At 42.7% G+C, this 12,222-nt stretch overlaps 1 protein-coding gene across 4 annotated transcripts in view; it reads left to right on the top strand.

The window, feature by feature from the left end:
- Positions 1–224: 224 nt before the first annotated feature.
- Positions 225–12,222, top strand: part of etv4 (ETS variant transcription factor 4) — a 24,812-nt gene continuing 12,814 nt past the window's right edge. The window contains exons 1-5 of one of the 4 annotated variants that reach the window (XM_062475238.1): positions 225–331; positions 461–568; positions 1,205–1,295; positions 1,503–1,550; positions 6,443–6,496. In XM_062475238.1, coding sequence (XP_062331222.1) covers positions 512–568; positions 1,205–1,295; positions 1,503–1,550; positions 6,443–6,496 — 250 coding nt within the window. In that variant the 5' untranslated portion in view covers positions 225–331; positions 461–511. Of the gene's footprint in view, positions 332–460; positions 569–1,204; positions 1,296–1,502; positions 1,551–5,742; positions 5,874–6,043; positions 6,320–6,442; positions 6,497–12,222 lie in introns of those variants that run through there. The other 3 variants (XM_062475237.1, XM_062475239.1, XM_062475240.1) reach the window with 3 other exon arrangements.

Below are 12,222 nucleotides of genomic sequence, written 5' to 3'. Positions count from 1 at the left end.
TTCCACTTCCTCTTGGAGCGTTGAGGTTAATAAAGTTTTTTCAGTTAGTCTATTTCATCATGTTTTGACCTTAGTTTAAAAAAATGAATTCACTTACTAATATGTTGGCCTACTGTAGCCTAATTTATTTTAAAAAGTACTTCGACTTTTGACTATGAAAAAGCAAAGTCTACTTCAAACATTTTCAAACCATCGATAAAACTTTAGCCTACTTTAAGCGAAAGAAAAGTGCATGTGTTTAGAGGGACAGGAACAATATAGGTTACAAAAAAGTGTAGTAGGCTATTTCTGAAGGCTGTATGCAGTGGTAGAGGTGGCAGAAGCCTGCGGGGTAATAGCTCGCCATCGCTTCCCTTCTGCATTTTTTGTGAATGGAGCTCATTATGTATGCAGCTTTCTCGCAGCCCCATTCACAACTATCGCTACCCTTGCCTTGTCCCTCTCCCCTCTCTCCCTGCAGGCTGCGTGGATTTCATTCAACTCAGCCTAAATGACCACAAACGGTTAACGGATGGATTATAAAATGGATGGATATCTGGACCAGCAAGTGCCTTACACTTTAGCAAATGTACGTATGGATAAAGCTACGTTATTTTAAAATGCTTTGCACTCTTTTATGGCTTGGCTACCGGGCTTTCTCTTTCGATCGCGCTTGCATGAATTTTGTTCTGTGTGCGCGATGAGAAGTATTTTCAGTTAGATCCACAACTACTTAGAGTCTCACGCAATGTGACGCTAACTAAAGTATTTTAAAGTTTATATTATACAGCGTTTATCAACTCTTTAAGCCAGTAGACAACACGTTGGTCGAACACGATGACAGTATGACCAAATGGTAACTACAATTGGAGGGTGCAAATAGAAGCGCTCTGTTTTTCAACAGTGCCGCTTGCTCTTCAGGGAAAGAAGCTGCGTTGTTGTGTTGTGTGTAGCCTAATGTGTGCACTCACTTTGTCATTTTTCCAAAGTGTTTTTTAATAATTTACCTAAATTGAGGTATGATTTAAAAAAAAACACTTAAGGAGACTAAGGATAATATTACCTATTAATAGAGATACAATACAACCTTTTCAACAATCAATTGCATTGTAGTAATACTAGGCTGTAAGTGATTAAGTCATATAGCCTACTGAAAGTGTCTGAATGTGTTTTGTGTTGAAAGGTTGTTTGTTCCAACCTGTGCAATATTTCTGATGTTTTGTAGAAGTCGCAAGGAAATGGGCCCCTAAATAGACTGTTGATGGCGGCAAAAAGGAAATACATGGACACGGAATTGCCCCCTCAGGAATCTGAAGGTGAAGTAGAAACTTTACCTCAAGTCCCTTTACATGACATTGATTTAGCCAAATAAGTCCATTCCAACAGCAGATTCAAAACTTTTTAATTGCTAAGAAAATCACACTATGTCCAAACTTGAGGTAACCTACATATTTAACCACAGGCAATGTTATGTCATGAATGTAACCACTCTTGTATTCATGACATTTTCTCATTTTTTCCAGACCTCTTTCAGGATTTAAGCCAACTCCAGGAGACCTGGCTCACAGAAGGTGAGACTGAAAGCATCAATTTAATATGTCTATTAGAAAGACGCTGTTGGCTTCACAACACATATGTTTCAATGTTAAAACGCACAATAGCAACATTAAAGGACCAGCCTTGGTCTTTGATTTAATCGACATAAGTAAATTTAAGTTTTGCTTCAGGCAGTATAGTTGTGATGCATACTTAGATGTGACACTTGAATGGTTTACTAAGTATCTACGAGTGAGAACATATGTGTTTGCCTAGGTCGGATATTCTTGTATCATACTGAGTGGTAAAAAATCGAAGAAATGCAATTGGCCTCGACCATACTGATTCATTTGGTTTATCCTGTTTGCCAATGCATCAGCTGCCAGGTTTTGTCAAGAGCATGTTTCAGTGTATGGACTGGGTGGAGCACAGAGGCACTCAGAGTATGAAGACCTTCACCGTTTAGGGAGTCGAGTTAGCAGTAAAAAGATGTGTGGGGAGTAGTGCACACTGATGCAACACACATGGTCGTTAACGATGTCGACAGTGAACACAGACGGGACATTATTAGCTAAAAACATGTCCTATTTTGGCCATGGTTGCATGTCGACGGCATGCCAGTAAGCACAGCCAAAGCAAACAAACGCAACGTTAGGTTTGTGCCACTCAGAGCACATAGCGATGAAATGAACCCAGAAGCAATTGTCAGCTTGTAGAGTTTAGGAGTACAGTGTTGATGTGCGCTTCGATGGACCAGTTATGTCAGAGTGAGACAACAACAAGGTATCAGTCATGATGGTGCTTGTCAATGTTTGTTAAACTTGTAGCCTAGAACTGGGATGATGAAAAGATTTTATTCACAAAATGTAAACTTTCTATTATGAATTAGTCGACCACTTAAATGTAGTATAAAACACAGTGAGAAACATTAACTTTCTAATTCATGGAACAAAATCTTTACAAAACCTAAAAGTTGAATCTAATGGAATCACTTTTTTTTTTTTTTGCTGTCAAAGAACCATTGACACACAGTATGGTTATCTGTTGTGGTAGAAGTGGATTGATTTCACATTTCAACCAGACATAGACACTGCTAATCTTCAGTTCTCATAGTCGATGTTTAAAGCGACATCCGTTTTATTGGCAGTGAGTCATTCAAGAACAAATCCATAACCAGATCCTCAAGGAAGTTGTGTATTATCAAAAACAAACTAATATAGTAAAATGGAAGTTGACTTGTTTGAGTTGGAGCTGAGCTTGTTGTTTAAACAGGTCTAGATAGCATTTATGATAGCCAGAAAACAATGCTACCTATACCATGTGCTCCTTACCTATTCTCATGCGGTGTCTAACCTTACAAGTTCACACCATGGCTAAACAAAAGCCAAAGCCAATAAAACAGCAACAGTGAGGCCCACTTCAAAGTCTTTGATAGGCATTTATTTATTTTCAGACAATCTTAAAGATAAGGTGTAAAAAAAATATCTTAGGCAGTGTGCTGCATTAGCAAATTAGGTAGAAGACAGTTGGTGTGTCATAGAGCAAATAAACTGCTAAGTTCAAAGTTGATTTTCCAGTGAGTTATTTCAGATGAAACAGTGGCTCGTCTTTAGCTTTTCTGCTGAAACCTCTTCTTTCCTGTTGCATTAATTAAAGACCTTATCATGACTGATTGTGGTTGCAAGGGATTCACCCGCATTGTAAAAAAACGGGTAGCTGCAGGGAGTTAACAGAGAACGGAAGAGAGAGGAAGAGAGGACAGGAAAAGTTCTCTATGGCTTGAGTTCAGGAGCTTGTCACGTCTTGTCACTGGTCTTTACGTTTATATGAGTGAGAGCCCCCTGACTCCGCCCAGGATCTACCATTGAGAAGAAAAAAAGTCATTCAAGGTGCCTGGAAGAAAAAAGGCAAACATGCGTCTGAGCTCGTATAAACGCACTTTCCTTCTTGTGCTGACTTGCATCTCAAAGCCCTTGACGAGGTGTTCCTGGAAGCAAATCGGATACACAAGCACACGCAGACACACACACACACACACACACACACACACACACACACACACACACACACACACTCTCCGTCTGCCTAAGCACAGGGGTTGTGCTCTTGTCTGTGGGCCAGTCACACTGACGCTCAGACATCCTTAATGCTTTTTTCTGTCTTTACTGAGCTGGATCCAGCGTATTCCATTTTAGACATGTTGAAACTAGTGGAAATGATTTATTGTTTGATCTGGTGGACTAAATATTGGCATCTGTTCTTTCTCATAAAACAGCTTTAGTCTTTTCCTCGGGGCTAAAGACTGTAAAGTTAAAAGGGGATAATAATATTACCGTATAGCAACAGGACGCAACATTATATAAGAAATCAATGTCATTTATCTGAGCAGGCTCCAAAACGGCATCATCCGGTTTCCTCCACACAGGAAGCCGGCACGAAAGTACGCGAAAGTGGATTTGAATTTCTTATTTCCTCTTTTTCTCTCCGTTTTTGGTTTCCGTGCTGCGTTTTATGGTCTGGTGGCTGTTGGATGAAGTGAGAGAAGACCATCGAGGTTGAATGCCCCGCTAAGTCGAGTGTTTTGTGGTGATGTCACTAGCTCCTGGCACACAATCTGACTACGGGGTCTGTGGAGTTGTCCATGTTTACTAGAGAAAACTCTACATTTATGTTCTAAGGGGTAACTCCTTCGAGGGGAATGCTTTTCTTCATCCCTCTGTTTATATTTTTTACTTATTCATGTAAATGTAGGCCTAACACCATAGTCTAAATTCCACAACTAGCTGGGTATCCATCATGTGGTGCCATTTTGTTATTGTTGGCTATCACAGCCAGATGATTGGGTTCATGATATTTAATGATAGCCATCAACTTTTCCCTAAGATTTTGCTTTTACCATTACGTTAGTACAAGGCACAAGCAATGGAAACTCTTTTGAGAACCTAGGAACCTTCAGAGCTGGACCCGGGCCAGCTTGAAAGGTTGCTGGCCTTCACTGTGGAGACTAGGTTTAGGTTAGGCCATTAAGCCACAGACAGAGAATCACATGCCAGTGTGCTCATGGTTCAGTGGGTGAAACTGAACTTTTCAACCCTTGGCAAAATAAACCTGTTTATATGGTTCAGTCTCCAACGTTTAATAGGGCAATTGATATTGTAAAGGGATTTTGATATGAAAATCTCAGCTAATGTAATAATATAATAGTGTTCTTCTCCACTTGTATGGGTATGGTTGGTACAATCAAAACAATTCAGCGAAAGCTTGTTCCATTCCATTCTCAAACCATTCATAAGAATTTAGATACCCTACAACAAATACTGCCATTCGTAAGTTTATATAGCAGGTAACTTTATATCACAGTGAACTGTAAATACATTAATATATTGATTTGTCTACATTTTAGATGAGTGTTTACTGTAATCTTACAGTATATTGTTTCTTACTGACATGTATTGTAATGAGGGAATATGTAGTGATCTCTCAAACACGGTATTGTGTATCAGAATATTTTGTAACCGATACAAATTCTTTGACCTCAGAACAAAAATAAGAGTTTATGGTTCCGAATCAGATAATATTCAATACAAAAATAAATACATTCTCAATAAAATGACCTTGGACTGAGATTTAAGTCATGCTAACGTAACTTATACTGAATTTCCCAGTTGCCCTTTTTGTCTGTTCTACCACCCTGTTCTTCCACTTCTACTTTGACAAATCTAGAATATTTTTTCAAATAAGGTTCTTTCAGAATGTCCTGTTAGCTGGGCGCAGGGGGGTTTAGAGGACAGACGCAAGCATTATGTCGTCCTACATAACTGACTTGCTTCCTTGTTTGGATAGGCTTGTTTAGTCTTGTCGGGAATGGAAAAATACACAAGCAAGTAAACAAAATGAAAGTGTCTGACATGCTTCTATCTTACCAACATGTCCACAACTCACGTCAGTGAAGTCTACAGATATCTCTGGATCTTTGTAAACAATGATGAAAAAATAAAGGTTTGGATTGAGAGAGATTTCAACTGAATATCTGACACGGGATCCCTCTTATGGAGGAAGGAGAGGCGGCGTTTGTTTCTGTATCGATCCGTCATTGGATTAGTTCAATAGATAGTCTGTGTGAGTGACAGTAACCCTGTCTCCACTGTAAGTGCACCTCTTAAAGTCTTAAATCACTTTGGCTTCCCATTGTAATGTGTCAGAACATACCATCGGTCATCACACTTAAAGGCCTAAACAAGACTTCACAGCCAACGAAACGTATTTGATGTAAATGGACACATTTCAGTCATACACAATGCCTATCTGTGGCCAACTGCAACCGGTACAGCTATTGTTACCGACGCTTTAGTTCCAAGGTAACCGCAGTATTCATATGTGTTGAACGCTAGATGTGGATCACTACATGGAAATGCTACATGCTTCATAAAACCAAGCTAGCGGTTTACGACTTACTGTGAAGGAGCCTAACATCGTCATTCACTTTGACTATGGGCTATTGATCTGTAGCTCTTGGAAAAGTGCTGGTACTATGAGAAGTTGGGAGGTGAAGGTCGCCTGGCTGGACTGAAGCGAGGAAGTAACTACATTTTCATGATCAAGGAGAGTTTGGCTAGTGGTTCCTCACAAAAGCCGTGGCGCTGAGAAGCTATGGCTAGCTAGCACCATGGCTGACGAGCGCCCACTCTATGACTAAGCCTAATATAATGGATGTGCACGATAGGCCTTTAATGACAGAAAACCCATGCTAGCTAGCAGGTTCATTTTGGTTATACTCTACTCATTGACTGATTTTCATGATTTGGTACAGTAAGAGAGATACCGACAGATACTCTCCGTCTTACCTTCTGTTTACTTTTTTACTTACGTTTTTATTTGTAAAATAACTTTTGGGGTTTTCACTTCTGTTTTTCCTTTCTGATTTCAGCTCAAGTTCCTGACAGTGACGAGCAGTTTGTTCCCGATTTCCATTCTGAAAACTGTGAGTAAAGAACTTTCAACAACTTCCGTTAACATATTTTGTTTGTGTGTGAGAGAAACACGGTAGAAATGTTTTTAAAAGGAATTAGTTTGGGTTAAGAGTTGGGTTGTGAAACTGCTTGAAGAACGGCTGTGCATGCGTCAATGTTGCAGTAATTTCTTTCGAGACATTGGCATCAGTGACTGACACTTGAGCAACATGACCTAGCTCATTATGAGTGAATTTGGATGTCACTATTCTACTCCAGTGTCCATTTGCATGGCTTTGAAATGCTGAATGGGGAGAACCCAGGAAACCAGTAGTAGCAGATCATTCAGAGGCTATGTACAAAGATGCCCCTTTGTCTATATCGGAGGTGTAAAATAGAAAAGCAAATTCCTCTGCAGCTCAACTGTATTTTTGCTATTTGAATGGGTTTCCCTTTTTTGTTGTGTGTTGATACAATAGAACATGTGGACGGACTGCGCACTTAGCAAACACAGCCCTTGGTGCTCTATTTTAACCCATTCAAACCATGGCTCACGTTTTTAAAATGTCCCCCGAACATCTCTTGAAATAATTCAAACATAATCCAATCAGCAAAAAGTTATTCTAATCCTACCCCCACCGATTTGTGTGTAAACACTCTGGCATGCATCCAGTTCCCAGTCACAACTGTGGTGCCCCTGTGACACATGTCCTCTGAAACGTATTGTTCCTGTCTGTGTGGCAACAATGAGGGAGGAGGAAGTGGAGATGAACCCCGGGGCACCCAGAGGTCATGTCTACTTAACCCCTGCCGTGCCCAGCCAATCGACAGGCGGCGTTCTCCTCGTGGTTGACCCCGTTGTGATCCACAGGGTCATCAGGGCTTAAGTTTGACAGGCAGCTCACTTAGGCGTAGTAGAGCCACTCGCAGGTTGACAGACAGTGCCCCTGCTGCTCTCAGTCAATGGACAGTGCTTGGCCCCGGCATCTCTATTCACCATGACTTGATGGGAAACGCAAGTTGACGGGGCGCCATAAACATATTCATCTGCATGTTTGCGGTTTGCCCTGCAGGGAGGCTATTGACGTCTCCAGGGAGTAAATAAGTGGCATGTATTTTCCCATACCAAGTATGGGAGTATTCTGTTGAAGGCCGTCCTTCTACCTCATAACATAGCTCCTCAAACAGGTGAGTCAGATGTTTTGGAAACTCAAGAACACAGTCCTTTAAGATGGCAAACAAAGTGCCTAATCCAATGTGACAAAAATAACAGAGATGGTATTGAAAAGGCGCCACAGCAAATCAAACATGGCTTGTTTTGTGACTCTGGATCTTACCTGTACTGGGCGTGGAAGACTGCGGAAAGTATATTTAGGGAGAGAGAGGAAGAGAATAGAGGGGACAAACGGTGAAAACAGATTGCCAGGTTTCGCTGGAATGCCAAATTGAGGAGGTGGGGGGACGGGCGATTGTGCAATACCTGCACATCTGGTATGTGTATCTCATCTCTGCCCGTCACCCCTGGTAACAGCTAACAAGCCGAGTCTTCCTGCACACTTCCACCAAGGGAAGGTTATGTAAACACACAACCTCCACGTCTTTACCCCCCCCGACCCACTGTGGGTTTCTGAGGGGTAATTGAGCTATAAATAATTCCGGCCTATGTAGTACATAATGATAGTTCAAGTTATGACGGCCTCTGCACGTATGATGGACTGAAGGCACCAGAAGTGGTCTTTCAGCTCGTGACAGACAGAAAGCAGTGGGGTGTATTTGAGGTTTGCAGGGTTGACGGCTCGTTTGTGGGGTAATCTGATCTGAAATGAGACTGTCAGACAAATTCTATTGTCTTCTTGCCGCCTGCAGTGAGACGTGTCAGTAAAGTGTCAGTCAACATTTCGCCGCACATGAATGCTGTTTGCTTTGTTTTTACTTGGAAATGGACACGCGGACCCAGTTTGCCAGGGTTAAACGGCTGAATAATACGAAGGTTGGAACTTAAAATGCATGTTTAGCTGCGTCTCCTTTCTCTAAGTATGTTTACACTCGGAGAAACTCGAGAGACGCGACCCATTCATAAATGTTCTTCTCTGCGTAGGAGGAAGTGTGCCCCTCTCCCCCTTTTCTCCCCCTCCCCTCCCCCTCCTCTCCACCACTGTTAGCCTTCATTCATAAAAAGCACTACAGTACTGTCACCCCTCTCCTTTAAGTGGATACTGTGACCCCTCCCTCTTCCTGTCTCTGAACAAACTAAGCCCAATCTTAAATCTGCCCTCCCCCCATTCTGTCTTACTCTCTGTCACACACTCTCTCTCTTCCTCTCTCTCTCGTCCTCTCTGTCTTTGCTCTACACATTGAGTGTTCCAAGATGTGAGCTAATCCACCCCATTTTGAGCTGTGTGGGTCAATTGTTTAGTTTTGTGCCTTGTAGTAATTATATAGGAAGTTGTGGCAATAAATGTGATTCCAGTCTATTTGAGTAAAAAATAAGAAGGAAAGAGAGAGAGAGACTGAGCAATAGGGCTAGAATATAGTGAGGTCTGAACTCACAACAGCTTGACTGTGTTGAAATGTGTTCATCTGTCTTCTGAGAAGTGTTCTGTCCAGTCATGGATTTACTTCATCTTGTTTGTGCTGGTTTTCTGTGTTGTAAACTCCCTCAGAGCTGGCCCAATCAGACCTCGTAGTCTCATAGTAAATGAGTAAGGAATTAGTGAACCCCTCCCTCTCTTTTCCTTTCTCTTCCTCTCTTTCCCCTCAAAAGAAATGTGCAGTCTTCTGAACTTTCCAAAATACAGCTGCTATGCAACAAGTCTACAGCAACATCCAGGTGACTGGCAGATCTGCCTGGATACCATTCCCCAAGGGAAGATCATTCCTTCTCCCTGCTTGTGTGTGTGTGTGTGTGTGTGTGTGTGTGTCCATGTCCATCTGTGTGTGTAAAGACGGAAAAAAAAAAACACTAGCTAGCACACATGCATTCACCTACACACACACACACACACACACACACACACACACACACACACACACACACACACACACTTCAGCGTAGTTTTATGAATGGGCTGGTTGTGAGAGACTGGCTGAGGCAGCACATTGAGTACAGGGAGGGAATCTCCATTCACAACATAGGGGCCTGTTATTCTACAGCATTACTTAAAACGAGAATAAAAAGGGAATTCGCATTCCTGTCATATACAAATTATGGATTTGTATGTTTAAATATATACAACATGTAATTAAATTGAGTGTTTTACAATTGTTTCTACCATTACAATGTACTGGCTCTCCAAACCCCTCACATGTGCGGTGATGAAACAGCTTCCGTAGGGAAGTAAACCCAGGGCCTGTCAGTGTTGGTTCAGACCAGTGGTGTTGTCGAGAGACGAGAGGTTTGAGCCAGTCAGATCCAGTCCAGTGTCAGCATGGCTCTCTGAATGGACGGCAGTGTGTTTTATTACAGGACACGGGGGATGTGTGTGTGTGTGTGTGTGTGTAGATGGGGTGTGGGGGTGGTGTTGGGGGGGGGGGGGGGAGGGTTAGAGCAACGGCTGTGCTTTTGACGTTTTCTGCAGCTGGAAAGTTCTTTCTTTCAAAAGCGAGCGCAGGACTAGGAGGAACAGATGCACGTAGGCCCCTAAAAATAAAGGACGTTCGACGTCAGGCACCAGGCACGAGGAGTGGGTCAACAAACACATGTTGTCATGAAATGCAATTGGCGTTAACCACTTGTAAGCCAAAACAAAAATTATTGTTTTTTGGTCTAGCTGCCACCCGTCGAATTACTCATCTTAAACGTGTTAGTTACAGTTGGATTGCAGTAGGTTACACACACACACATAAACACACTCAGACAAAACAAACAGGACTTTTAAGCTTTAGTAGGTGGTAAGACGACAGGGCTAGTAGTAACTTGCTGACACCGGACAGAGCATGTGTGGAGGGCGAGGAGGTGTATGGTCGTTATGGATCCACTAAAGACCCCAGGAGAAAGGGAGGATGAGATGGAACAAGGGGGAAAGATGGATAGATGAAGATAAAGGGTGGATAAATCAGGATTAGGGGCGAATGGAGTGGATGAGGGGGTCAAACAGTGACTCTGGGCATCATGATGTAGATCCCAATCAAGGAAGGGTGGGAGGAAGGGAGAGGAGGAGGAAGGGAGAGGAGGAAGGGAGAGGAGGGAGGGAGAGGAGGAAGGGAGAGGAGGGAGGGAGCGAAGAAGAGAGAGATGGGGCGTGCGATACTGGACATGGCGTGTGCTCCGATAATTAAGAGGAAGGTGTCCGGGCCGTTCTGGGAACGTGATGGAAACTCAATGTTGCCCCTGTTATCTCTGTCTCCGATAAGACAGATCCGTCCCTGTCCCGTCCCCCTTCCCTCCCCCTCTCTCACTTCCACACCGGGAGATATCAGCTCGGCCAGTGGGAGCTCATTATATCATTTCAGTAACAGTGGGGGGAAATCGATAGGTACATTAAACATTAAGAGGGGACAGCTATATTGAGGCCTGAGAGATGGAGAGTGAGGAGTCAATATTGAGTCAGATTAATTACAACCCCTTCACCCCCCTATCTGCGATGGAACGTCCTGCTCGCTGGCTGCGTCCTGGGACAGGGCCTGGATTGTATTGTGCCCACTAAATGGAAGTGAGGGACAAAGATTTATAGATGTTCAATGGACATTTATCAAATCCGCTGCAATTCACTGGGGAGACGAGGACAGCGGATAGATTTTGATGGATCCAAATATTAAAGGCAGAAAACTAGATGAAAACGCTCCAGTGTTGTTTGAGGTGTGATTTTACTGACTCAACATCGAGTGTAGTTGTGTGTGCTTTACTTTGCTGTAATTCATTATTCATCTCCATGTATTAGTGACGTGAAAAGCAGCTTCCATCTTCAAACCTGAAGCTCCTGGTTGTCAGAGCTAATCGATACATGGTTCATTCACTGAGAAGATTCAAGGCCAGTGGGGCAAAGCTCTGGTTAAAGAGCTGATTTAGCTAAATCCTCTATCCACTCCTCCCTGACTTGACCTCAGACCATCTCACACACACACTCCATACCATTTGCGTTCATTAACTTCTATTACAACATATTTTTGGGGGACAATTTGCAAAGTTTGAACCTGTGGATTTTCGAGGAATTGTAATTTTTTTACACATTAAAACCTTATTTTGGCACTTTATTCACAGTCGGTATCACACGATTTTCTGAATCAAGTGAGGAAGAAAGAGAGAAGTGAAATCTGCTGACGTCAGTGTGTGACATGACTCTCCCTCCAGCCCACATCCTCCTCAGCATCACATAAACATGGAACACACACCAAATCAGCAGAACCTCTGCGCTCTGTATGACTGTGGTCATGTACCTTTGTACTTAAATCATTAGTGTTCCTAGCCTTATTAAAAGGCCCTGCTGGTGCTCTCACAAAGCTGCATGTCGCAGGAAGCCTGGTTGATACCGTGCTGCCTTCCATCCATCTTGTTAGGCTCGTTTGGCAGATACCTGACAACAATGCTTTAAATATTCAAGGAAGCCTAGTCACAAGCCATTATCAGATGAAAGCAGGGGTGGTAAATCAGATATACAGGAGACACTAATGGACGAAGCGAAACGGTGTTTGTGAGGAGATACTAAGGCCACTCTGGGGCTCATAAGCTCTATGAGATCCAGAGTTGTAAGATGTTGGTCCCTGTCTCTCACTCCCTGCCCCCCCTCCTCTCACTCTGTCTCTCTCTCTATCAATCAGT

Source organism: Osmerus eperlanus, chromosome 12 (genome assembly GCF_963692335.1).
Source record: "Osmerus eperlanus chromosome 12, fOsmEpe2.1, whole genome shotgun sequence".
Lineage (NCBI taxonomy): Eukaryota > Metazoa > Chordata > Actinopteri > Osmeriformes > Osmeridae > Osmerus > Osmerus eperlanus.
Note: the sequence above shows the minus strand (reverse complement) of the source record. Positions and strands in the feature narration are given on the sequence as shown.